General features: G+C 38.8%; 3 protein-coding genes across 5 annotated transcripts; 2 read left to right on the forward strand and 1 right to left on the reverse strand.

The window, feature by feature from the left end:
- The first annotated feature begins 469 nt into the window (after positions 1-469).
- On the forward strand, positions 470-3,565 carry LOC146328567 (uncharacterized). The gene is made up of 4 exons (XM_084717597.1): positions 470-782; positions 965-1,189; positions 1,372-2,457; positions 3,382-3,565. The coding sequence occupies exons 1-4, from the start codon at positions 611-613 to the stop codon at positions 3,396-3,398; spliced, it is 1,500 nt and encodes a 499-aa protein (XP_084573723.1). The 5' UTR covers positions 470-610; the 3' UTR covers positions 3,399-3,565.
- Positions 3,566-6,918: 3,353 nt separating this feature from the next.
- On the forward strand, positions 6,919-16,039 carry clns1a (chloride channel, nucleotide-sensitive, 1A). Of its 3 annotated transcripts, XM_084717600.1 has the most exons (8): positions 6,919-7,058; positions 7,338-7,477; positions 9,266-9,402; positions 9,509-9,649; positions 10,051-10,161; positions 12,988-13,161; positions 14,578-14,644; positions 15,603-16,039. In XM_084717600.1, coding segments are annotated over exons 2-8 (750 nt in total). In that variant the 5' UTR covers positions 6,919-7,058; positions 7,338-7,358; the 3' UTR covers positions 15,604-16,039. The 3 variants fall into 3 exon arrangements, with proteins under 3 accessions (XP_084573726.1, XP_084573725.1, XP_084573727.1); XM_084717599.1 differs by lacking the exon at positions 15,603-16,039 and having other exon boundaries at positions 14,578-14,648; XM_084717601.1 differs by lacking the exons at positions 6,919-7,058; positions 7,338-7,477; positions 15,603-16,039 and adding an exon at positions 9,063-9,167 and having other exon boundaries at positions 14,578-14,648.
- A 523-nt stretch (positions 16,040-16,562) lies between these two features.
- On the reverse strand, positions 16,563-22,122 carry aqp11 (aquaporin 11). The gene is made up of 3 exons (XM_084717602.1): positions 21,356-22,122; positions 20,310-20,426; positions 16,563-17,507 (listed from the first exon to the last, which is right to left on the reverse strand). Exons 1-3 carry the CDS (start codon positions 21,951-21,953, stop codon positions 17,407-17,409), a joined length of 816 nt encoding a protein of 271 aa, XP_084573728.1. The 5' UTR covers positions 21,954-22,122; the 3' UTR covers positions 16,563-17,406.
- Between the last annotated feature and the right edge of the window lie 5,254 nt (positions 22,123-27,376).

The following is a 27,376-nucleotide window of genomic DNA, read 5'->3' on the forward strand; positions in this document are numbered from 1 at the left end:
TGAAATCAGGTCAAAAGACTGACTGCCTGATCTAGATACAGTTTGATGAACAGGAAACAAGACTACAAAGTGAAAATAACTACTTTTATAGGGGAATTATTTACAACATCTAAGCAGTATTGCAATTCCAAACCAACTTTTACCTCAAAACATTTATATAAGAGCTGTATTTAAAATAGTTAATTTTCAGGTCAAGATTAAAATTGTGCAGGTCTCTTCTACTATTGTTTATTTGTTTTTGCTTTTTGTTCTTTCTTTGTTTTGTTTTGTTTTTTATTCACAATTATTGTCTGTAAAGTAACAAAAAGATGGCTGGTTGTTAAAAGTCGTAGTTTAGAAAAGAGAACCTAATTTCCTCGTGGAATGAAGCGAGATAGATGAACATCCTTTCTGTTTATATTTAACACAGGAATTGAATAAAATACCATCAGTGTAAAGCGGAACGAAAAGCTCCCGCTCGTTCCCTGTCGGAACTAAAGAACGTGACACACACAGCGGAAGTCAACAATACAGGCGCCAGTCTCGTCTCGTGAATGTCTGTATTTAAATAGCTGGAAGATGATGTTTGAGTCGTAGCGCAGCTGATTAATGAATTTTAAATGAAGTAACGATGTCTTCAGTTGAGAGTTTGAGAGAGTTTGTCAACGAGCGACTAACTGCTGCTGCTGAAGAAATATTCACAGTTTTTAAACAAACTATCGTCCAGTTAGAGGAAGAGATCGATCGTCAGCGCAGACTGCTGGATATCGTTTGGAAACCTGAAGTAAAATTACACAGGATAGGTGAGGAAAACTTCAGCATTTTAATAAGAAAAAACAGAGAAATTAAATTTATGAAGCTAATGAGTAAAATTCAGCTCCCGTTCTGTATACTGGTACTAGTTTGCTGGAATATCTGCATGCACGGTTGGCAAATTTCTACCGGTGGACTTTGCATGACATTTATACCTTGTACCCAGATTCAGATCTCCCACAGCAACATGTCTGTCATGAGGAGGAGGTTCTCACTGACCAGCAGCTCTGTAACCAGGAGAAGAACTCCAGTCTGGACCAAGAGGACCCAGATCCTCCAGAGGTTAAAGAGCAACAGCTTGAGCTGAAGCTGGAGACTGAGAACCAGGAAGAGATCGATCATCTGCACGGACCACTGGATATCGTTTGGAAACCTGAAATAAAATTACACAGAATAGGTGAGGAAAACTTCATTATTTTTATAATACAAAGCAGAGAAATTGAATTTATTAAGCTAATGAGTAAAATCCAGCTACAGTTCTGTATACTGGTACTAGTTTGCTGGAATATCTGCATGCACGATTGGCAAATTTCTACCGGTGGACTTTGCATGACATTTATACCTTGTACCCAGATCCAGATCTCCCACAGCAACATGTCTGTCATGAGGAGGAGGTTCTCACTGACCAGCAGCTCTGTAACCAGGAGAGGAACTCCAGTCTGGACCAAGAGGACACAGAGCCTCCACAGATTAAAGAGGAACAGGAGGAACTCTGCACCAGTCAGGAGGAAGAGCAGCTTGAACTGAAGCTGACTGATGCCTTTACATTGACTCCTACTTATGAGGAAAGTGACCACAGTGAACCAGAACCAGAAAGTGACCACCAGCTCCTCTCTAACAGCTCTCATGTATCTGAGAGCCAAAATCAGAAAGGAGGCAAACATCAAGACTCTGGATCAAATAGAAATGCAGAATCAAAACCAAAGAAAAGACATGAGAAAAGCAGAAGTCACTGTAACAAAGCAAAGAATTCTGACTTGTCAGAAATTCTCTGTGACACTGACAAATGTAAAAAATCTTTCAATTGTGACACCTGTGGGAAACATTTTAAGTTTAAGTCATGGTTGCAGAGACACATGGGAACACAAACTGGTCTGTATTCATCCAACACTTGTGGAAAAAGATTATGCAACATTTTAAAATTTCAACAGCATATTAGAACACACGCAGGTGAGAAACCATATACTTGCAGAACACGTGGGAAAGGTTACAGAGCCAACAATTCCTTGACAGCCCATGTGAGAATTCACACAGGTGAAAAGCCTTTCCTTTGCAGTATCTGCAGTAAAAGATTAAGTTCCTTGCAAACATTAAAAAACCATATGAAAATCCACACAGATGAGAAGCCATATTCATGCAAAACATGTGGGAAAGATTTTAGATTTGACAGAGCCTTAACAGTTCACATAAGAACGCACACAGGTGAGAAGCCGTTCCCTTGCAAGACCTGTGGAAAAAGATTCAGTCATAAAAATACATTGGAAAGCCATACAAGAATCCACACAGGTGAGAAACCATATACTTGCAAAATATGTGGGAAAGACTTCAGAGTTAAAAGTCATTTGAAAGGCCACGTGAGAACTCACATAGGTGAGAAGCCGTACCTTTGCAAGATCTGTGGGAAAAGATATGTAGACGCCTCTAATTTAGCGAAACATTTATGGTCACATATGTGATGCCCACTTAATGAATGTAATTCATTTTGTGTTGTGTGTATTATTTGTTTTATTTGGGAAATGTTATGTTCATTTTGTGAAAAAGTAACCGGATTTTGGGTTAGAGTAGATAACTGCAGTGGTGGCTTTGTGATAGTGGGTGGCAGTGTGAGACCGTTGGTTGCAGCGGTCTGTGGCCAGGACCGTTGCTCTGCTGGTTTCCCCCTCATAACAACAGAGGATCCAGTAGAGTCCAGTCGTGTCTCCCTGTCTCACCACTGTTCCCTGTATTACAGGTTTGTAATGTGTTTAAACCTAACATAAAGTGCTGCAGTTTGTTAAAAAAGTATCAGTGTATAATGTTAAGTTCAGGTAGAACTGTTAAATGACCGTTTAAATTGTTTATTTTTATTTTGGTGAAAAGGCTGTTTGCCGCGAGTAGCTGAAATGGTGGCGGTCGTTTGTTTTGCTAGCTTGGGCCACACGTCTCCATTTTGTACATTGTTAGACGTAGTTTTAAGAGTGATTGTTATCTGTTAAAGTGTGTAAATGTGTTTCATTTTGATACTGTTAAGCATAGGTCCAGGCGATACTTAATAGTATCTGTAACATTTAAGGTGCAGAAATGGCCAAAAGTATTTGGACAAATTAATTAAGGAATATGTTGTTTTGAGATTTGGAGATTTATGTTATGTGTCGTATGAACATGAAAATATGTCAAAAAAAGGACGAAATATGTGTAGCAGTAGTAAATTCTGGATAAAAGGATAAATGCAGACAGTTTAAGATGAATTTGTGTTGAATGACAATTGTAAATAAAATAACAACAGAGGATCCAGTAGAGTCCAGTCGTGTCTCCCTGTCTCACCATTGTTTCCTGTATTACAGGACACACATTTAACTGTTCATGGGTGCCGCAGCCCGGTACCCGTAACACATACATGTAAGTAACCTTGTATATGTAAAATATGTGTGAAAACGATGAAGTTATGGCAAAGAGTGTGTTTTGTAACATCACAGATTTTGAAATAATCAGTTCAGCATTGAGTTCAAGTGGACATTTGCACCAAATTTGAAGAAATTCTGTCAAGGGGACATACAGATGGATGGACAAACTGGCCACGGAGGTCTCCGGCACAGAGACATAATATCACCAGAGGATCAATATAGGTGTTCACCAGTCTGAGTGAAATACTCCTTTGCAGTAGTTGCATCTGTGTATTTGAATGTAAAATATTTTCCATTAAGATTAAATATTAATATCTTAGTGTAAAGCTTCCCTTCAAATGACTTTCATATGCGCCTTGGCCATATCCCTTAGCAGTGATGGTTGGGTAAGTCCCAGAAGGCCATGACTGTGGCCCAACACCAGCTGCAGAGTGGGATAGTCACTGGGGAGCAAGAGACAGTTTGTGCAGGCGTCGGTCGCTTTCAGGTGATGATGACCCAGGGACAAAGAACAATTCATGGGTGTACAATAGAGGCACAAATAAGGCACAACTTGGCTTCCCTGTAAATTACAGAGAAAAAAAAATTAAATAAAAACAAAAAGTGTATGTTTTAAAACTCATTTAGATATGAAGGAAATATTGGATTGGGTTTTTTTTATGAACCAACATTAATGTATGAAATTCCTTTTCCAAATATGTAAAGAAGGGATCCCTAGATATGGACACTACAGTAATGATAATAATAATAATAATAATAATAATAATAATAATAATAATAATAATAATAATAATAATAATTGTAGGTTTCCATACAGTGGAGCTTGGCTTGACGCTCTCATTAATCCCCTCGTTGTTATCTACATCAATGAAAAATTTCACAGGACCACCGTAAAAAGTTTAAACAGTTTACTTGAGCAAAACAAGAAAAAAGTGGTACAGAAAAATAGAAAAGTGGTGCACTAAGCATCCATTACATCCAAGTAAAATTAACAACGAGGAAAAGGCGAGAGAAAGCAAGAGAGAGAGAGAGAGGTCAAAAAACCGTGTGGCTCCACTCTCACCTTGCCTGACTGACTGCTTGACTGACCTCACGGAAGCTTCAATTAAAGTAATTAAAGGTGCACAGTACCTTAAAAACACCAAACTCTTACATGCTCCCATTTATTACAAACATGACAGAAATGACATTTTTATCCATTTTAAACCATCCAAATACATTTCAAACGAATGAACTTATATTAACTTATATTACTGTGAATTTTAACTGCTTTAAATTAACTTAAATTATTTATTACTAACATTTAAACCAAAAATCAAAGAACTGCATTTGGGCTCCTACAATAATAATAATAATAATAATAATAATAATAATAATAATAATAATAACAATAATAATACTAACAATACTACTACTACTACTACTACTACTACTACTAATAATAATAATAATAATAATAATAATAATAATAATAATAATAAAATAATAATAATAATAATAATAAGAAGAAGAATAAGAATAAGAATATCACAGTCATAATGAGGACAAATATTCTAGTTCAGAGTCTCTCTATCACTGTGACAATTACATGATCATTTCTGTGTACAGCGATTCATCAGTAACATCAAGATGTACATGATATATGTGTTATAATCACAAACACCACCAGTAACATCAGGATTGTATAAAAAACAAACAAACAACATATATACATTTTTTGTGTGTGGTCTTGTCTGCGTTTTTGCTGTAGAATCATGAGTGTTTGCTGCCCTCCTGTGGTCACAGTGCGGAACTACGTCAAGATGATACGTCAAGTTAGACAAGTTATCCTAAGCATGATAATACTTCCGGTTAGTGCTTTCAAAATAAATCCATGACTCAACTAAAACAGTTAACTATAGCAAAATAAAGCGCAGACGCTGATTAATATTCAGTTTGTGAGAAGGCAAAATAAATGAATAAATCCAGGCTCTTTGCGGTTATTTTGCTTTATATGTGCCACATTATTATGAAGGCGGAACAGACTTCAGCCCAAATGTTCGTACATTAGTCAAAGATGGCTCTGGGAATAAGGATACACCACTCTGGATAATTTTTAATGTTCGGGGGAAAAGTACATACATATTTATATAAATGTCTGTTAATAGAAAGACCAACAGAGTGGCCAGTATTTTTCAATCTTGCCTCAGTGATTTCAGACAAGCAGCTTAACTGGTACCAAACTTTAGCTCGGACGTTGTCTGACAGGCAGCCACTGGAGAGTCGGCAATTTAAGCATCATCATATAATATAACATATAAGCATAAAACTATTGAAATTTTGAAACCGGACTAACTCGATGTATCACGTTGGTGTAGTTCCTCGCTGCGACCAGAAGAGGGCAGTAAATACTTGTGATTCTACAAGGAATCTTACCAACAGAAGACATGTAACATACTCAAAAACTATTTAAAACGACTCTTTATTGATAAACTTAATCAATGAAAATGTTATTGATGGCATCTGCAATAATTACAAAAGTAGTGACTTGTACACATTTATGTTAATAACGATTAATAACACCACGACTTTATCGTGACATTGCAATTCCAAGCTGTGACCGCTGGAGGGCAGTAAATACTCAACTCCGTTAGCACAAGACAGATATGCAGTAACTTGTCACCTAAAACAACTCTCATTAATAAATCTATAAATTTAAACTATAAACCAGGCGCTTTATAAGTTAATAGATAATATCGTGGAAAAAAGAGATATATTTTATGACAAAGGTGAAATTGAATGTAAAGAACGGTTTACTTTAATACATAATACATATGAAACTATTCAAAACAGAAACTGGACACTATATTGGAACATTACAAGGACTGAAAAATCTGAAGGCATTAAAAACATTAGAAATTCGCAAAACCTTAAATATCTTTATTTAATTGCTTGTTACTTGATACACTTTTGTATATAGTTTGTCCTGTTTTTGTTTTGATATATGATATAATATATGTTGTTGATGGTGATGCTTTGATAATTGTATGTCTTGAAATGATACAATAAAGATTTAAGACAATGCTTTGGTTGAGATCTGCTTGGTTTAGAGGGAAAAAGCTTTGTTTAGCTTTAGGGAAAGGTCACGGTTTGGGCTAAAAAGATCATTCTCAGGAGTTTATTATTATCATTGTTTTTTTTTTTATTATTATTATTTATTGAACAAAATGTACATTTCAAACAATATGACAGTAAAAGCACGAAGTGCAAATTTCATACCGCTTTAAAAAAAAAAAGTTAAACACATTAAAAAGTAAATATGCAAAAAGGAAGAAAAAAGAAAAAAAGGGAATATTTCAGACACAATTCATTTACAAACACACTTTACTTGCGACACGTTTTCTTCCAGTTTTTATGGTTTTCTTATTGTTACAAGATTTAACTGTTTTCATAAACTTTTTGCTAATAAAAATAATTATAATGTGATACTGTTTTTGTTCTGACAATCTAGAAACCAAACAGCACATCTTTGTACAGACATGAAAACTGACGATCTTTGATGCGCACTTTGACTACGGGAATACGGATGTTACGTAGGAAAAGACGTAACAACGTCGTGGTTGCGTTTCTTTTTTCTTTTGCCCTGTTGAGACACGTCTTGCCGCGATATTTCAGCTTTGAAAGGTGAGGACTCTCTCAGCTCTCAGCGTCACAACAACAGTTTGCTAACTTGTGTATTTTCAGACTTCTCTGTGTTTTTAACTTCCTGAACGACTCGGCCTGGTTCTGTTAATCCCGGAGAAGAAGCGAAGCTAATAGTTTGTAGCAGTTTATCCGCCTCCAGCTGTCGAGCCTTTATTGACTGAGAAGTTATCCCGAGCGAAATTAGCGAGATTTCTGCCACGAAGTAGGTCACACGGCTTGTTGTTGACACCACGGTTTGACTTCTGTCTTCACACACAGACGGTAACGGTTGCACGGACGATGGTTTTGCTGAAAAACCTCCGTCCTCCCACCGAGGGAGTGCGGCACGAGCAAGCCGAGACAACGGCGGTGATGGACGGACAGAAGCTCGGCTGCGGCACGCTGTACGTCGCCGAAACGTAAGTGATGCACGCAACGCTTGTTTTTCTCCTTGACACACCAGGTATAGCTTAATGTTTTATATTCAGTGTTTAATACAGACTGTATGTTAAATGATACCAATATACATGATAGGAAATGTAATAACAGGTACATACTCTAAACATCACCACTCCGCGTGCTAAACACTTCCGGAGCAGTCACTTTCAAAATAAAATTTCTTAATTGATTTACTTGAGTCAGAATTTTGCCACAAAGAAACCCAAATAAGAAGCCTATATTTTGTATTGATCACTAACTCAATCAACAAGCCGTCTATTAACGGAGTATAGTAAGGATGCCCCATACTATTTTCTTTTCTTTTTTTTTCTTTTTTTTTTTTTTTACAGCCGACCCTTGCTTCTCATGGCTGACACCAAGAACATGGCCGATAGTTTCACAATTTTGTCGACTGTTTTAACAAGAGGTTCAAATAACATGCAATTTATGCAGACCAGTGAAACTGTGATGAGCATTTTTCAGATTTTTTTGATATTTTATAGCCTAACTGATTCAGCAGATTAATTGATAATGAAAATAATTGCTAGTTGCAACCCTATTTGAAACACAGGACTGAAAGTGCTTTAAGATAATGTCTCTTATCTTTATACTGTATCATCATAAAAAAACAAAAAAAAAAACAAAAAACTGAACGTGGGATAAAGGTCTAAATTTTCCACAGTCATTTAAACTGTTCAAAGCTTGATTTGCCTGTCTGGAAAAGTACTCTTGCATCCTTAAGTAAGTAGGGTTGTCACAAGAACCGATACTTCCGATACCAATTCGATACCAACACAAATAAAATAATTCGATACTTGCTTTTTTCTGGTACCGTCAGAACCGAATATACTACTGACGGGGGCATTATATGCGTGTGAACAGCATGGAGCAGTCAGTGGCGCTGAAGAATAAAACCTGCCGTCTTAGAAAAAAATAGCTTCAGCAAGTGAGAGTGGTACAAAACGTCGGCTCATCGACAAGACAAGTACTAAGAGTCGCGTGTGGAAATATTTTGCATTCGAGGCGGATGAATACGGAGCAGTGCCTCAGAAGTTTTCAAACGAAAGGAGGAAACACATCAAACCTGGCCAAACACCTCAAAGACAGACACCCCGACTTGTTCAGAGAATTCAAAGTGAGTGAGTTTCCGTTTACTATCACTGTTGTCACTGTCACGTTATACGTTAACCCGAATATGCCTGCTACGTTCCGTCATTTTGGTATGAGAGTCAGCTGAAGCGCAGCCGTGCAGGCTTCGACTCTCTCGCTCAGCCGTTCCCTCCTGTAGATGACGTTTAACGTAATGTAACGATACGGTCTGCGTCATTATACGTGAGGTGTCATGATGAGATACTGTCTGACAGTCTCTTATGTTATTTAAACTAAAAGTTTTTTTCCCTTTACAGTATCACTATGAGCCAGACCAGGAGAAGCAGGAGGAAAGTCACACACTAACGCAGCCAAAAATCACTGAAGCTTTTGAAAGGCACAGAAAATATGACTCGAATTCAACTGAGGCAAAAAAAGCTGAATAGGGCAGTAGCAGAGTTTATGCGTTTGTGTTTTTTTTTGTTTTTTTTTATCGTGGTATCAAATTAGTATCGAGAATCGTGAAAATTCACAGGCATTGGTATCGACTACTGAAATTCTGTTATCGTGACAACCCTATAAGTAAGTACCTTTCATTATATGTGTCCACCCTTTAGTCACAGGCTGTACCGTATAACCAAATCAACAGCTGTTAGCTTTGTTTGTTTTCTCCTCCTCAGGCGCCTGTTGTGGTTCGATGGTTCTGGGATGGGCTTCTCTCTGGAGTATCCCGCCATTGGCCTGCACGCCATCTCCAGAGACGTCAGCGCTTACCCACAGGAACACCTGTACGTCATGGTCAACGGCAAGCTCGGGGGTGAGAGTGACACAGTTATAAAATTTGCAGCAAAAACTTGGTGGCTGTCTGTGCCTGTATGTGTTTTTAACTGCGCGTGTCACTTGTATGTTTTCATCCTCCACAGATGACAATGAGGCAGAAATGGCAGAGAAAGCAGCTGATGATGAAGACGACGACAGCAGCAGTAGCAGCAGCGGTGGTGGTGATGATGATGAAGAAGGAGCCATCACAGAGATTCGATTTGTGCCCACTGACAAGGCGGCATGTGAGTGAAATTTGACATAGTGACAGAGTTTACCCCACTGACACATAAAGGTGGATGTGGTGGTTCCATTTCCTCCCATTGTACAAAACTGCAGCCAGAATAACCCATATGCCTCTTGTGCCACTGATTGTGGCATGAAACCCTCTTTTCATATCATATCAAAAAATGAATTAAAACCAACCTGATGAGAAAGATGAACATGTGAACAAAGATCAGCATGATGAGAAACTACTTAAAATGACAGAAACCAACTTCGCTCATGTCCTGCCTATTAACATTGAGGACTTATACTGCATCCAGTCACCAGGGGCCGCTAGACTGATGAAATGACCACAAGGGGGCAGTGCAGCCTCTAGTAACCTCTAATATTACTGTGTTGTTGGTTTTTTTTTTACAAACAGTGGAGTCAATGTTCTCAGCGATGTGCGACTGCCAGGCGCTGCACCCCGACCCAGAGGACGAGGACTCTGACAACGACTTTGAGGGAGAAGAGTACGACGTGGAGGAGGCCGGTGAGGAAAAACACACGCACATGATAATGCACACAGCGTTGTCATTTGCAAATCTATTTTCCCTAGTTTGTTTTCCTTATTTTACTGTTGCATGGAAATAACACAATATTACCAAATCTGGTGTTAGTACACGTCCAGGTATGATCACCTCTGCAGACCCTGATGTATTTTATTTAGGAGTGACTTAAGAGTGAACATTTACCGGCTCTGAACTAACATCGCCATGACATCATGTCAGAGAAGCGGCACAAATCTTTTCATCGGCCTCCTGTCAGAGGACAGAAGAACTGAGTGGACAAAAAGTTTATTTTTGTTGACAACACGTTTGGATTTTAATCTGCATGACTGCTTTCTTAACAAGCACCTGCCTGTATCAGTTCAAGGGATCTTCGAATAATCGTGGAATAGCGCCCAGTGAATGTCAAATAGCATTTTGGCTTGAAATACCCACCTCTAGTTCATAATGCACGGCGCAAGTTACCGCATGTTTCAGTGGGATTTAAAATACGATTTGGTTATTGAAGAATATTATTAATGGCTTCACATAGCTCTTAATATGCACAAGTGTTTTTTTACTTTTAGGCTTATCGACAAATCTGAATTAAAGTTTTGGTTTAATCAATGGGGAAATTAGTCATCAGGAACATCCCTAATGTGGGCTAATTATAAAACGTTGACTTTTCTTCTTCTGTCTCTGTCTGTATCTCTCTGCATGTCTGGACTCTGTGCTTGCAGAAGCAGGTAAGGTCTACTGAGCCTTTCTACATTATGAATACAGAACAAAGTGTGTCTCAAGTATCACATCAGTCAAAGTAAAGTGGCTGTAATGCCAATAATGCTCTTCCTCTTGTTTGCAGTGGCACACACACTGCTGAGCTAGGTGTAGTTATCCTGACGTGGGTGTGTTGTGAATAATCTGTTTTGCTTTAGTCAGGATGCAGACACTGACAGTTCCTATTAGGTTAATCTGTCTGATTTCCCGATCCGATTCGATTATGATTATTGAGGTCCCGATTCGATTACCAACCGATTTTCGATTATTTACGATTCTCGATTCTCGATTAGCGATAATTGATTTTCCATTTGACAACAGTAACCCAAAATACACCACAAAGTTAGTGCACCATTAAAAAAAAATGGTCAGTTGCTGAATTACTTAACTCTTTTATTGAGTAACAACTCAATACTTCCTGACGCTTCCTGTGTAGTGCAAAAAAGAAAAAAAGTGGTGGGATTAGGGTTAAATTATTTTTAAAATGCACCTGTGTTTGATCTTTGTCTGTCTGTAATTATCACCATAGTTATGTAATGTAATAATAATGATAATAGTAATGATAATGGTAATAATATTAAAAACTTCAAACTTATACAGTGCTGTACTATGTATATACTATACATATATTAGATCATTATACACTGTACAGTATAATACACAACTGCGCTCTGTAGTCTGGTTCAGTGTCCCGCCTACAGCAGCACATCTGATTGGTTAGAAGTCATGATCAATCAGCAGACACACTGTGTCACAGACGGGGCGAGACAGAGCTGCAGCGGTGAGCAGAGAGGAGCTGTGTAGAAGTTAAGACAGCTGATATCATCAAAGTGTCAATGAACATCACAGTTTTATGATCTGTTTCTTTGGTGATAGCTACATAGTTACATCAGTGAAAAAAGTTACGGTCTGGATTTCACTCAAGGCGACGTGGCGACTTTTAAATCAGTCGCTCTTCACAGAGATGCGCTGCACACAGCAGCATCTGTCCTGTCTGCAACTCTGCATTGAGATTTCAGGTATTTTAACTTATACAAAAGTAACAGTGACAGTAAAACTATGATGCTCACATGTGGTCCGCGGATCACTTGCGTGCCGAACCGTAGAGGGTAGGGGTGTCATGATTTTGATTTTTTATCGAAATCGATCGAAATTACGTCATGGTCTCGAGCATCGAAATCAAAGAGAGGATCGACGAAGCTATAACTAATGCTATAGGGCTATTTATAGCAGCAGACCTGCAGCCTTATTCGGTGGTGGAAAACACTGGATTTAAACATTTAATAAGCGTACTTGAGCCACGCTACAGTATGCCCAGCAGGTCACATCTTACAATATAAGTGTTGCCCTCCATGTATGAAGACGTTAAAGAAAAAGTTTTGGGGGTCTGAGCAACGTAGAATTAGTTGCCTTAGCAACAGATGGCTGGACCACAAGAGCAACTGAAAGTTACATCACCATCACAGCACACTACGTCAATAATGACAAATCAAAAATAACAGTTGTCTTGTCTGGCCATAAATATGTAAATAGTTAATATTTTGATAACTCAAAGATTATCTCTCTCTCCAGATAAAGATAACAACATATCTTTGTTAGAGAAAAAAACTTGACAAAGTCATTCTCAGGGGACAAAAAAGTCCAAACTACTTATTTTTTGTTGTTACAGTTACAGTTTTTGTTCAACTGTTAGAATATAGTTTGTTAAGGCTCTAATTATTCCATGACTTTGGACATGACTGTTATATTTTTTTATTTTGTTTTGTTGCACATTGTTATTTTATGAGTAGTGCACACTGCTGAAACCAAAGAGTCACTAATAAAACCAATGATCATAGACTAGACTAGTCTAAAAATGGCATAGGCCTCTGTGCTGTAAGAAAAAGAAAAAAAATCGAGAATCGGATTAAATCGTGACCCTAAAATTGAAAATCAAATCGAATCGAGGATTTGGAGAATCGTGACACCCCTAGTGTTCATATAAGGTTTTAACAAGTACAAGTCGAAGCACATTGCTGCTGTTGTAGTCACCATCTCTCTCCTCCACCGCCCAGAGCACGGTCATGCTGACATCCCAACCTTCTACACCTGCGATGAAGGTCTGGCGTCGCTCTCGCAGGAGGGTCAGGCAACGCTGGAGAGGCTGGAAGGGATGTTAGCTCAGTCACTCGCACAGCAGTACCACATGGCCGGCGTCCGAACCGCAGAAAGCAACACCGAGTTTGAAGGTTTGCATCAGGCAACAAACACACACACACACACACACACACACACACACACACACCAACCTGATGATTATAAGTTTTCAAATTATCATTTTCAGACAAGATTAAGAATAAATCCTAGCTACCTACTTGGCCGAGTCACAACATCGATTATGGTGCCTCATTTTGGTGCCACTCACTGTACATTATTCTTCTCTTATATATTTAAGTACCGTATTTTCCGGATTATAAGTTACACTTTTTTTCATAGTTTGGCTGATCCTGCGACTTATACTCAGGTGCGACTTGTATAAATTAAAATACATAATTTCACATGTTCTTAAATGTTATTTCACACTGACCGACATGACCAAGGAGCATGGACAACGGTTAAAATAAATTTCCCAGATAAATGCGACTTATATATGTTTTTTTCCTTCTTCATGATGCATTTTTTGACTGGTGCGACTTATACTCCGGAGCGACTTATAGTCCGAAAAATACGGTAAACGAGAGAATAAACTACATTAACCATGGCTCAACCATAAGGGTTACCTGCTTGTCCGGGGCAAGTAAAATGCCACGTTGGGCAAGTAAATCTGGCAACTCACTTGCCCACCTGGGCAAGTTGTAAAAAACAAATTTATTGTTGGTCAGTTTTGACACTGTTTTCAGCCTCTCAAATATGTTGATTTCCTGCCTTTGTTTCATTTATTATCATATTAGACTGAATATCTTTGGATTTTAGACATTTTAAAGATGTTTCAGCCTTAAATGTAACATGACAACACTAGTCTTTGTTTTTTGCTAACTGCTAAAAAATAAAACTATTTGTGAAGGGGCAAGTAAAAGTGGATGTTGGGCAAGCAGATTTCTGACCCACTTGCCTGATTGCATTTTAGCATTGGTACTGATAAAAAAAACTCTAATATATATTCTAGATTATTATTATAGATTATTGTGAATTGGGGTATAAACTGGTAACAATGAAACTAAAACTGAAACTAACAATGGGAGACGCATTAATGCTGAAACAACAGAAGGTCTAAACCACCTTCTAGGTTTGTTTTTTGCAAATTAATCTTTGATATTCTCTGAGTTTTATCTCCCATATAAATGATAAAATTGTAGAATCTAAAGTTGAAAAAGGGGCAAACATATGATTGAATTAATTTGCCAACTCTTTTAAAGTAACTTCTCACAGTATTTAGTTGGTTGCAGAGTCACAGAGTAAGAAGATTTCTGTAAATATACTGTGTCTGATGCTTGTTCATATAAAGAAAATAATTTTAGAAATGTGACAGCTGAGCCTTTGTTGTGTCCTGTTAAACAGAAAAACAACAGCTGACATGATAAGATTCTGTTTATGGGATGCTGTTAAAACCTGGACTCTGTTGTTTGGTAACTGGTCTGAATGTGTTTGTTGTTTGTTGTTGACAGATGGTATGGAGGTGGACGCAGCAGCGATGGAGGCTGGTCAGTTTGAGGATGCAGACGTCGATCACTGGTAACAAAAACTGAAACTAAAAGGCATAGTTCAGATTGTTTGAAGTGGGGTTGTATGAGGTACTTAAAATATAAAATAACATATATAGTTACTTACATTTTACATATACACAGAAGAAAATGAAACAGCAGTAACATGATGATGAAATGGTCGACATTTTCACATTAATTGTGCTTTGACAGCTTGATCAGGGATGTTGTGGAGCAGGTCTCTCTGTGTGGACATGGCCGTCTCTGGTTTCCCGTTGCTTTGCCGTCCTGTCATTTTCAGGACCGGACATCATCCAGGAGCAGCCTTAAAGCCAAACTGGATTAGCGTGGCTCTTATGCCCGTTCTCCTCCAGTCCTCTAGGGACGGTCTGTGGTGCTGCATTCAGCTGATCTGACTGTGTGATTGAAGGATGCCGACTGCATTGTTGATGGTCTCAAGGCCGGCTGCTCTTTAATCCAAACTAGGGGTGGGCAAATGGACAAATATCTTGTCTGTCAAAAACGTCATCAGTTGTTTGGTTGGGTTTTTTTTTTTGCTGATTTTTGGTGTGATATTTGTCATTTTATTTTGATAATGTAATGCTCTGCAGAGTGACAGCTGCTGCTCTGCACCGTGCTCTCATGCATTGACACAGTATAGACCTACTCAGTTTGACACTGAGACAGCGAAGTGATTTTGAGACTTTTGTATACTTGGTGTTTTTTCTTTCTTTTTAATCATTCAATTTTGTCTGGCTGGTTAATAACACATCTTCCTATCGTGTCACAAACTCATAACACACATTTATTGTTGCCTTACGGTCTCTTTAATCTGACAGAACAGTTGATTAGAAACAAAACAGCAACATAATGAACTTAAAATGATGCTAAAACATCAAACATCTTTGTAATAATTCTGGGTGATTTGAAGTTTGTTGCTTGCAGTCTGGGTTCATTCATGTGTTACCTGATTTTTTTTTTTTCTGCAGATGGAAGTCGTTCCTGTGGACACTCAAAGCACCAGTGTTGCATCGTGGGACCGGAGAAGAGGATGGCAGCACTTCTTTAACTCATACTCTCTTCCTGTTCTCACCCTCAAACATGTACTTAAAGTCATCTCGTCTAGTCTTTTGTAACGTCCTACGTTTACTCTCGAGTGTTTCTTTGGAGCTGTCTTGTTGTGTTGCAGGTTTTCTCTTCTTCCTCCTGTAACCTTCATATTTACTACTTTGTCCAGCTCATTTAAAATAAGTGGCCATGTCAGCTACTGTAGACTATTGAGATGCAGCCCCAGATCCTATTGTGGACTGTAAAAATAAAACTCTGGAGTTTATGTTAATGTTTTGTACCTAATGACCAATTTAATATCTGCCGAAGAAAGTTAATGTGTTTGTATGGAATTGTCAATAAATGCATAGTTTTTGTATGTGTTTTTTGTGTTTTTTTTATTTTTATTTTTTTTATTATTATTAATACCTAATTAAGAACTGGCATTTCACAGGAAATGGATGTTTGTGTTGCCTGATATGTTGAGTTTTTATTCTTCTTTTTTGGCAGCTAAGACATAATTTGCCAACAGATTCTTTTTGAAATGCCATGTGATCATCTTAGTTGTTGCTATATAGTGTCTCATAAGTTAACACAGGCTGGGCACTATTATTTTAAATTATATTTTATATTGATCTATTTTTGCCCAGTTGATTATAAGTTTAGTTTGAATAATTTCTAAGAGGCCATGTTGATATCTTTGATCTTTTTTTTTGTCAGACCAACAGTCTAAAACCAAAGATATGAAAATTGTGCAAAATGTAAAACAAAAAACATGCAAATCCCTGAATTTTGAAAAAAAAAAAAAAAAAAATTCTGTCGACCTTCCAATAAAGAAATCGTCTCCTCCTTATTGGTCACCATTTCAGACGCACACAAAAAAAGATTTTGAAATGAGTGTCCAACAAAACTGTAATTGAACAATTTAATCAGACTCCAGTTTTTACAGAGAATTCATAAACAAAAACAAACATAGATCTGTGTACAGTATATATTCTTACACTGTGCTTGGCTCTGGAATGTTGCATTAAGTTTAAACATGAGTTATATAATTTCTCTGTTAAACACTTTGTGATGTTAAGAAAAGTGCTGTATAAATAAGGATTATTATTATAATATATTGCCATATTATAAATGTTTCAGGTAATTAATAAATTAACTTCAGTAAATCACATAAAAAATAATACTTGGCTCAGTGTATATTATTCCAACTACAGTATTTGTGCTTGACAAGACCAGAAAACAGGCAAATAAATGTGTTTTTTACCAGCTGTGTGGATCCAGTCTGATCTTCAGATCAGGTAAACTTTCTTTTTGTTAGTTATAATCTTTGATATTCCATAACAGATATTTGACAGTTAAGGTGTTGTGCCGTTTGTAGAGGTGATAAAGACTTTTCAAACATGCTTGAAGTTGGATAAATGTAAACAGATGGGAACCAGGGAATTTTTTCACCTTGTCAAGTAAAAACCTGGCCAGTCAATTTTCATATTCCCTGTTTATGAGTTCTAACTTCAAAGAAAAAAACAAAACACTGAATTAGGTTCTAAGCTGTGCTCTTGAGATGAAGTCATCCAACAGATCTATGGTGTGGATGTGGCCTGATTATATATATTAAAAAAAAGTTTTAAAAAAGTGCATATCTGTTGTTCTTCCTCTTCTAACTTCTGATGAGTGTGATCAGCAGCAGGTTAACAGTCTGTCAGAAACAACATCTCTACATGTGCTGTGGGTTTGAGCTGCTGCTCACGTCCTCTTCTTAGTCTCCAGGGGGAGATGGAGAGATGACGACTTCCTCGACATCAGAGGGACGAGTTTATCACACAGCAGCACTGAGCTCATCATACCTGCAACAGCAAGAATATAGATGTCAGAGACATTTTTTTGTCATTGCAAATTTAGTTCTTACAATTTTCTTATTTACTGAGGGGATTTATATCTTTTCTTTTGACTCCAAAAAAACTGGTGTTCTAGGACGGACTATAAAGACCCTGCCAGGAAGTAAAGGACTAGTATGTAATGTTAAAATTAAATTTTAATGAAATGAGAGCCAGGAAGTAACTCTCAGTGATGTAAGCCCCTTAAAGGCATTCAGTATAATAGAGAAGTGCTCAAGTTTGACTTTCATTTCATGTGTTATACAGTCATTTCTGACGAGTCTTGCTCAGACAGACAGGTGGGACAGGGTCGCGAACACCAACCTGATTAGGGTTGCAACTAATGATTATTTTCACTGTTGTTAAACCTGTCAATTATTTTCTCAATTAATCAATTAGTTATTCGGTCTATAAAACATCAGGAAATAGTGAAAAATGTCGATCGGTGTTTCCAGAAGTCCAAGACGACGTCCTCAAATGTCTTGTTTTGTCCACAACAAAAAGATATTCAGTTTACTGTCAAGAGACGAGTTAAGAAACCAGAAAATATTTACATTTAAAAAGCTGGAATTTGAGAATCTTGTTTTTTTTTCATAAAAATTATTGAAACTGATTTTTTTTTATTTTTTATCATAGCTGACGATTCATTTAAAGGGATAGTTCACCCAAAAATGAAAATTCGGTCATTATTTACTCACCCTCATGCCGATTTGTGGGTTGGATTTATTTTGTTAGTCCACATATTTTGTTAGTTTTGTTTTGTGGACTAAAAAACCAAACCATCTATGAGGGTGAGCGAATAATGACTGAGTTTTTATTTTTGGGTGAACTATCCCTTTAAATAAAGGTTATATAGTGGCACCACAAACAGAAAACAGTGATGATCACATGCTGATAAAGGTCACAAATCTAAACTTTGAGGGTGGGTGGATAATGACTTTTCATTTTTGGGTGAACTATCCCTTTAATAATTGATTAATCGATGTAGCACCTGAACCTGATATGGTTGAGAACGGCTCTAAATAAGGGGCTGGAATGTTTGAGCCATTTTTTGTGTTCATAGCAAATTATACTCTATTTTTATTATTATTATTATTATTTATTGAGGTTACATAAAAGTTTTCTTTTGACTTATGAACTGGTGTCAAATTAATATTCTGAGCAATTATTTTTGGATTTATTGTGATTAATCAGATGACGGCCGGCTGTGATAGAAGGAAGAGTTGAGACTGAGTCTCTGTCTGAGAAATGTGGGGTGTTGGCAATGATACAGTCTTTGACCTCACATTAGAATCTGAAATGTTCTGTTATTTTTTATTTCAAAGTGAGAATAAATCATCCATATTGAGGTAACAGAGTTAGTGTTGTGATTTGGACTGTTTAACACAGTTTAAAAGAAGCTGAAATAACAGGCCACAACAGTAGAAGACCACATGAAGAAGAAAACATGTACATTTTAATATTTGTGGTAATTAATTAAACTGCTCAACAAAATGTTCAAAAAGTGGTACTACTAAATATACCTCAAATTGTACTTAGGCGTAGTACATGAGTGTCTCTCCACCTTCAACATGAATCCAGATTTACCTGCATGTATTCATGCTAATTTTGTAATGACAGAACAAAAATTGTTGTTTCTGAAGAGAGATATTTGACGTTCTTGTTCCAGCTGCCATCAGAAAGTACGAGTGCCTATGAGCACGAGAACTTAACATTTAAGCAGCTTATCAGATTTGTGTCAACACTTTTAACATGACGGCCAGTAACAGACAGCAACACTCACTAAAACACTGCTGGACCTCAAACTGTCTTTATATCTCATACACAGGAATACAGATTGATTTTTAAAACAGACAGCTGTGATTTTAGAGTTATGAACATTTACAAAAATGTAGAATCAAGACAAACATATCTGCTTAACTTAAATATCTTACATGAAGTTGATATACAGTGACTTCTGGTGTTTCATCTCCAAATATCAGATTCTTTAACACTCTTTAAAAACAGTTTAGGCAGTTTAAGGAGCAGTAGGTAGGTGGATGTTTTCTCTAATACGACCCACGAAGGGGCTGGATAGTTCGGAAAATTTGTTTGTGGCACCCCTCAAAGAAAATTTTATTTTGTCTAATTTAATAAAGAATAGTAGGTCGTGAACCCATTGTGTAAAGGTGGCTGAGAAGGTGTGTTTCCATTTTAAAAGGATCAGACGTCGGGCAAGAAACGTAGAAAAGGAAACACAATCTGCCTCTGTTTTTGAAAGGTGGATTACAGGAGATGAGGCCCTGAAAATGTCCAACAGGCTGCATGGATGGACTGATTTACCAAGACAGGTGGAAATGAGTGAAAAGATATTGAACCAGAATTTCTTGATTTTGCTGCATGTGGACATGAGTGTCTGGGGTTGATTTGCAACGGCTGCATGCAGAGCTCACATCGAGAAACAGTTTTGACTACGCTGAATATGGATAAACTTAACATTAATACCCTTAACATTAATATTATATTTTTGTCTGTAATTCCCAGCAGTATACAATAATTCCTAATAATATTATTAATCAGTCATGCTGCCAGATGGGCAGCAGAAGACAGTGTTTACAAAAAGTCAGAAGTTTTGAACAGTTGGTGGGATTTTCTAGACACTTTTTACCAGGAAAAAAAACATAAGGAGTAGGCAGCTGGATCTCTACTTTACATGTGTGAAGTAGACTGAATACTTAAAAAAAAAAGACTTCATAGATATTCTAATATCCGTGTATATCAGGTGGGTCTTACCCAGCAGCGGGCCCAGCCAGTAGACCAGGCAGTACTCCAGGAAGGAGTTTCCACTGCAGGGGAACTGTGTGGAGAAGGCCAGCGCTGGGTTAAACACCGCTCCTGTCACACTGCCACCTGGACACACACACATGCACACACACATTGATTAACTTTTAATGACCAAAACTGTAGTCACTGTTCATTCAACTCCAAAAGAAAACAAGCTGAACATGCCCTTTACTCAGTCATTTCCTGGCAGAAAGGTTGAGAGAAAACAGTAACATGAATTTTTTTGTATCCTCAGTGCAAAAATGCGGTGAAAATTAGTTTGTATTAAATACTGTGCATAGTGAAAAAAAAGAAAAAAAAGAAGGAATACAGCTCATTTATACTTTCTCAGTATTTAACCATCAACATTCAGTAGATCTCACTGACAACAGTTAAAACATCTGTGATGTTTGGTTCAGATCATGGAGAAATTCTAACATTAGAGGCAGACTTTAATATAAGAATACTTGTGAGAAAAAATATGTGCGGTTCAGTTCAGGAAGTCATGTCAGGGCTGTAATTACTCTTCAGATAGTGACTTCTGAGAAGGTGAAGAAGTCTTTGGCCTTTTTTTTTAATAGTTATCTTTTTCCATTTGAAAACTGGCCACTCTTCATTTACATCATTCATGAGATTCTGCAATGCTGTTTTCCTGTGAAACTCCAGCAGTGTTCTGTGGACTAAAAAAACTAAACCCGACCTTCAACTGGCATGAGGGTGAGTAGATAATGACTTTATTTTTGGGTGAACTATCATTTTAAGTAAAGGTAATATCTAGTGGCACCACACAGAAAACAGTGATGATCACACAATGAAGAAGACCAATCAATCTAAAGTTTGTTGTTCATTTGTTTTGTCTGTGTGGCTAATTGGTCTATATAGACCTGCCTAACTGTCAGTGACGAACACACCGACTGACCTCTGACCTCACATCTTCAGTCTAATTTGGACTGTGTCCATAATATGGAAAAACAATTATCCTCATGACGTTAACAGAGACAACTGTGATGTCATACCTGCATACACCACTGTAGCGATGACCGCAGCTATCGCGTGCACGCGGTATTTTTCATCCATAGATCGCGTGTGCGTGATGGCAGTTTGCACCGCAAAGGCGCACGCGAACTCCACAGCAGTGGCCTTGGGGAGCGGCGCGTGAATGGAGCTGATGCACCGGTAACCGAGCAGCTTATGTCGCACGTGCAGTCCAGATAACCCGACACCCCAGATCACCGGGACCGCGGCTCGCGCAGCGGCGGCCGCTGCAAACTGGCACGCAATCCGCTTGAAGGCGCATCCGCTCGTAAGCTTCGCGTGGTACGCGTGCTCGAGCGTACCGGAGGGGTTACCGATGGCCCCGTTGAAGGTGAGCCCGTGAATCACGGACGCCAGGTACGCCAAGGTGAGCGCGAGTCGAGGCTCGATCCCGCCCACCTCAGACAGGAGCTTGAGCTCGTGCGTGCAGCAGCACAGCTGGAAGGTGGACACGAGCTCCATTGCGTACACACAGAGCCCAGTGTGCGCGAGGGCCCTGCTCAGCAACCTGCGGCTCGCGGCGCTCAGAACAACGATGCCCGCGAGCACCGACAGAGACACCGCCACGTCCGCAGACATGTTCCCGCAGCTCTGCGCTCTCTGTCGGGGACTGTCTGCTGGGAGACCCCGCTGTGTGCTCCGAGCAGCCGATGTCTCTTCTCCCGATCCGGCCTCAGGTCTCTGGTTCTGGCTTCCTCTGGTGGATGGAAGCCTCGGATGAACCGGGCGACGGCGGCTGCCGCTGCTGCTGCTGCTGCTGTTCTGTCCGGGAGGATGCGGGGTTCAGTCTGGAGCAAATGAGCTTCAGTCCCGGTGGCTCACATGGTGCGGAAGTGACTGAGCTCCCCAGTTTTCCTCCTCCTGCTCCTCCCTCTCCTGCTGATACTGATGATGCTCCTTTGCTCCTTTTTTCTTCCTCAGTTTCTTCCTCTCCCCCTTTTTTTTCTCCCTTTGCCCCTCTTCTCCCTCAAACTCCTCGATCCTCCTGTCAGATTTATTTCTCTTTTTTTTTCTCTGTATGTTCTCTCCTTCAGTCTTCACCTGGTTTACATTTAACCAGAAAGTTTTGCAGATGGAGTGCTTGAACTTAAAGAGGAATTAGAGTTTTTTGTTTGTTTCTTTTCTAAACTACCTCCCAAACTGCAGCAGAACAAGTAGCAGGCAGCATTGCACTGTGGGTTGGTATCTCATCCCTCCACCACCTCTGTCTCTCTCTCCTGGGTATTTAACACATCCCAGCTCTGAGATCTCTGAATAATATCTTCTGTGAATATATGTTCCTTTAATGTTTTCTTTTTTACAGCTTTTATACATTGATTACAGTTTTATGAGCGTGCTATTAAATATCTACAATGTTGCATTAAGAATAATCATGCTAAGAAGAGCAAAGTGCAGCAGTTACAGGCAACAGGCAGAAAGTCACGTACACAGACCAGAACGACAGGATGTAGGCGCAAAATGTGCTGCTTTCACAGGTACAAATGGGAACTGTGTTAAAACCACACGAGAAAATATGTCTATCAGTTTGGGTTCAGACATAGGTGAGAGGTAGATACCAGCAGTGGTGGACAGTAGTGAAGTACATTTACTTGAATACTGTAATTAAGTACATTTTTTTGAGTATCTGTACTTTACTTGAGTATTTGTTTGTTTGGAAACTTCAGACTTTCACTCCACTACATTTCAAAGACAAATATTGTACTTTTGACTCCACTTGATTTCTAGGAAGGTTGTTATTATTTTTTTTACTAAGCTTTGAAGTCAGCTGTTGGTGTTTTTTTCTTTTCTAAAATGCAGTTGGTCACATGATGTGTTCCTCACAGAAGAAAACCAATCACAGTAGCTCCTCTCAAATGGGACTCATGTAAAAGTGGAAATATGTCATCCAGGCGCTCTCTGTAACAAGAACAAGCGAGCTCTCCCTCTTTCATTCAAACAAAAAGCGGTAATGGTGTCAGCAGGAGAAAGACAAAATTAAATCTCAAGATGTCATTATAATTATTCATTATTCCAGGTAGCTTTTGAAGTTGGGTTGTTTTTATTGTGGTGAAAAATACAGCATAATTCATGTACATACTGCCTCTGAAGACAGAAAGAAATCTGTTATTTAACAGGCTTGGAGAAATCCTTACAGTTAGCTTCAATCTAATGTTATGATGTGCTTTTAATACAGTTACATCAGAAAATGACAACAGCTGTCCTTTTTGTTTTTGATTGTATTTCTATGCTGAAGTTTTTAAAGGTGTTTCTATAGACTTTGTGTAGCAGAGTGGTTCTACAGCAGGTCAGTGCATCATTAGATGGTTTCAGAGAGTTACAAGGTTCAGTAAATACATCGTGAAAAACAATACAGCATGTACTGATATTAGAAAATGTACTTTGTAATTTGTACTTTTGAATACTTAAGTATTTTTAGAAACATGTACTTTTGAATACTTAGGTATTTTTAAAAGCAAGAACTCTAGTACTTCAACTCAAGTAAAATTTTGACTGAGCAACTTTCACTTGTAGGTGAGTGATGTTTGACCAGGAGTATCTGTACTTTGACTCAAGTACTGGGGCTGAGTATTTTGTCCACCACTGGATACCAGACAGGAGCTGTTTGTGCATATGTCTCCAACTTCACTTCCTCAAAACAGGGCGCCAACACAGATGAACAAGGCGCGTGCACCCTGTTGCTGAGAGGAGGTAGACAGTCGACACACTCCACCAGCGGGCCAACAGCCAGTCGAAAGAGAGATCAACCTATATTCTCTAGTTTGTCTCTGTATAGTATAAATGACTGAAGACAGTCAGACTTCATGAACTGACAAATACTCTGTTGCTGTCAGGGAATAGAAGATCTCGACCCAGAGCTATACTGAACTTTGATTGCTGGAATAAATACTGATCGAAATCGGATATCTTCTCCTATTGCTTCATTAACCAACACGCAGAACTCGCTCACACATATGATGATTTTAATGGACTAGAATGAGCAGGAGTTCAACACTTCTCATGCAATTATGTAATGTGTGTCTTCATACCATACTTCTTTTTTATTTATTTATTTATTATTTATTTATTTTGTATTTCCCTTCCCTTAAAGTCTGTGATCTCTGCATGTCATGTGTTTTGGATTTTATTCTGTTGTGGATGTTGGAATTAATCTTTAATACAAAACGAGATATATTTTACATACCAAGAGTTGTTTTGCCTGTAATTATTACCATCAGAAATGACAATCAGAGCAGTAAAAACTTGGTGCCAAGTTTTATCATTTATTTCTATATAATTGAAAAAAAAAAAATCACATAATCATAATCTCCAAAATAAAATACCTGCACGATACATTGTTTTTTTCACTAGCATAATAATAATGATAATAAGAAAAATAAGATTAACATCACATACACAGCTTTTCTTCAGTTTGATGTGAGATGTTTATTAAAGAACCTGAATCTGTCTCTTTGTCCAGTTATCTCTTGTGTTGCATCTGTATGAATGATTAACATCTTCTGCATCAAAATCAAGTATATAATCTACAGTTGTAGAGGCAAAGAGAAAAGTTCCTGGATTGAAAAAAGGTGAAAACCTAACAATGGTGAGTCAGTGTGAACGTATTAACTGTCTGTCTCGGGTGAACGCTGCTCTCCTCTCCTGGTCTTCTGGATCACAGCAACCACAACAGCACAGAGGATCATCAGCAGCCCACCGAGAAGTGACAACCTCACTGCGTAAAAGGGGAAGTGAATCGCAACGGGCTCTCTGTGCTTTAGAACAAATTTATTTGCTGCCACACGTTGGTTATTTGAGACAAAAACTGCACACCAATACTCTCCTGTGTCTTCCAGTGAAGCGTTAACCACGGAGGCATTAGGTGTAAGTGTGTCCAGTTTGCCTCTCTGATCAGATGATAATGAATTAAAGATTCTACCCCTGTTTGGGTTGACTTTACGAACCAAAAGAAGCCCATACCCTGTACCCAGTCTCTGCATCTGAGAGTCACAATATCTCCCTCTGAGAAGAGCTCGACAACAGGCTGGCTGCCTTCTCCTCAGGAAAGCTAATTGTGTAATAGTCCTGTACCTTTTGGATGATTTTAAATTCTTCTGCTAGGTTGTTGATGAGAGCAAACAGCAGGAAGGAGAGCTGTGTGACTGCAGCCATTCTGCTCGGAGGTTGTTCAAACACTAAATATACTCACCTCATAACCTCTCAATGTGGCTGAAGTAACATGATCACTTTATCTCATCATCATGGGAAAGTAATCTATGTTTTTTTTTTAATTCAGAAGGTTTGACACATTGTGACTTCATGTTCAAGGTGTTATGTTGAGTTTACTGCACAGACAGATTATGTGAATAGATAAAGTTGAGTCTGACTAAGTCTGCAAACAAGTTAAATGCTGTTTCACCACGTCCATTGAGAATTTTCATGTGTACTTTTTTCTTGTGTCATGTAATCACACCAATTTGACATGTTTGTTTACCGTGCTGAATTAATGTGTTAATAAAACAATAGCAACGCAGAGCTGTAGCCAATGAGCTTTCACTTTTTGTCATACACTGTGAATATCTGTCCATCTGTCCATCCATCCATTTTCTTCGATTTATCGGGTGAGGTTGTAGTGGCAGCGGGTACTCCAGATGTCCCTCTGCCAAGGAAAGTTTTCCAGCCCTGTAATCTGTCCAACAGTTTCTGAGTCTATCCCTGGGTCTCATACCAGTTGCTAGTGCCCAGAAAACGTCCAACAGAAGAAGGATGTCTGAGTTTCTCAACTTATCTCAAAAGCTGGGCCAAGGCACCCTAGTCAGGAAACTTATTTCTGTGGCTTGCATCCATTACCTCATTCTTTCACCTAAGGTTTCAAATCATAGGTGAGGACTGGAACTTAGATCGATCGGTAAATTGAGTGCTGTACTTTCCAGCTCAGCTCCCTTTTCACCAAAACGGTCCAGCACAACACCTGCATTACTGCTGATGCCTCATCAATCTGCCTGTCAATCTCACACTCCATTTTGCTCTCTAGTGACCAAGATCCCAAGATACTCACTCCCCACCTGGAGGGAGCAATCCAGCAGAGAACCCTGACCTCAGACTTGGAGATGCTGACCCTCATCCTGGCCCTGTTCACACTTGGCTGCTAACTGCATCAGTGTGTGCTGAAGGTCATGGCCTAACAAAGCCAACGGAACCACATCATTTGCAAAGATCAGCCTCTGAGGTTCCCAAACCGGGTGATCTCCTCACCCGGGCTGTGCCTTGAGTTCCTGTCCATGAATATCACAGACAGGATCAGAGAAAAGGGGCATTCTTAGTCCAATACCCACTGAAAACATCTTTGACTTTATGTGGTGGATATGGACACAGCTCTCCCTTTGGTCATACAAAGACCAGATTATGCATAGCAACAGCCCTGGTACCCCATACTCCTGCAGTAACCCCCTTGCGAGGGACATGATTATAAGACTTCTCTAAGTCCAGACAGCACATGTAGACTGAATGGTCACACTCCCATGACCCCCCAAGTAACCCTGCAAGGGTGAAGAGCTGGTCCACTGTTCAGGACGGAATCCACATTGTTCCTCCTGAATCTGGGATTTGACAGTCAATTAGAACCTCATTTCCAGCACCCTGTTTAAAACAAAACTTTTCCAGGTAGGCTGAACAGGGTGATAATAACTGGATCAAAGCTTCCAGTCCCCGTTTGTGAAAAGTGAGTGTGTGTAAACCTCAGAGTCTTAAGCCATGCTAGCAGTTCTGTGAGGCTGTGAGGCTGCACATAGGCAAAGCCGTGCTAAATGCTAATCCAGCATGTTAACCTGCTCACAATGCTAAAATGCTGATTTTTGGCAGCCATAATGTTTATAATGTTCACTATCTTAGTTCAGCATGTTAGCAGGCTAACAGCATGCCAAGCCTAATTTTAAGTATTGAGCTTGGTGTAAGATATCAAGTACCTGTGAGGCTCAAGTCCAAGTGAAGTCATGAGTCACTGGTGTTAAAATCCAAGCCAAGTT

This window comes from Lutjanus erythropterus, chromosome 4, assembly GCF_056507025.1.
Source record: "Lutjanus erythropterus isolate fLutEry1 chromosome 4, fLutEry1.hap2, whole genome shotgun sequence".
Lineage (NCBI taxonomy): Eukaryota > Metazoa > Chordata > Actinopteri > Lutjaniformes > Lutjanidae > Lutjanus > Lutjanus erythropterus.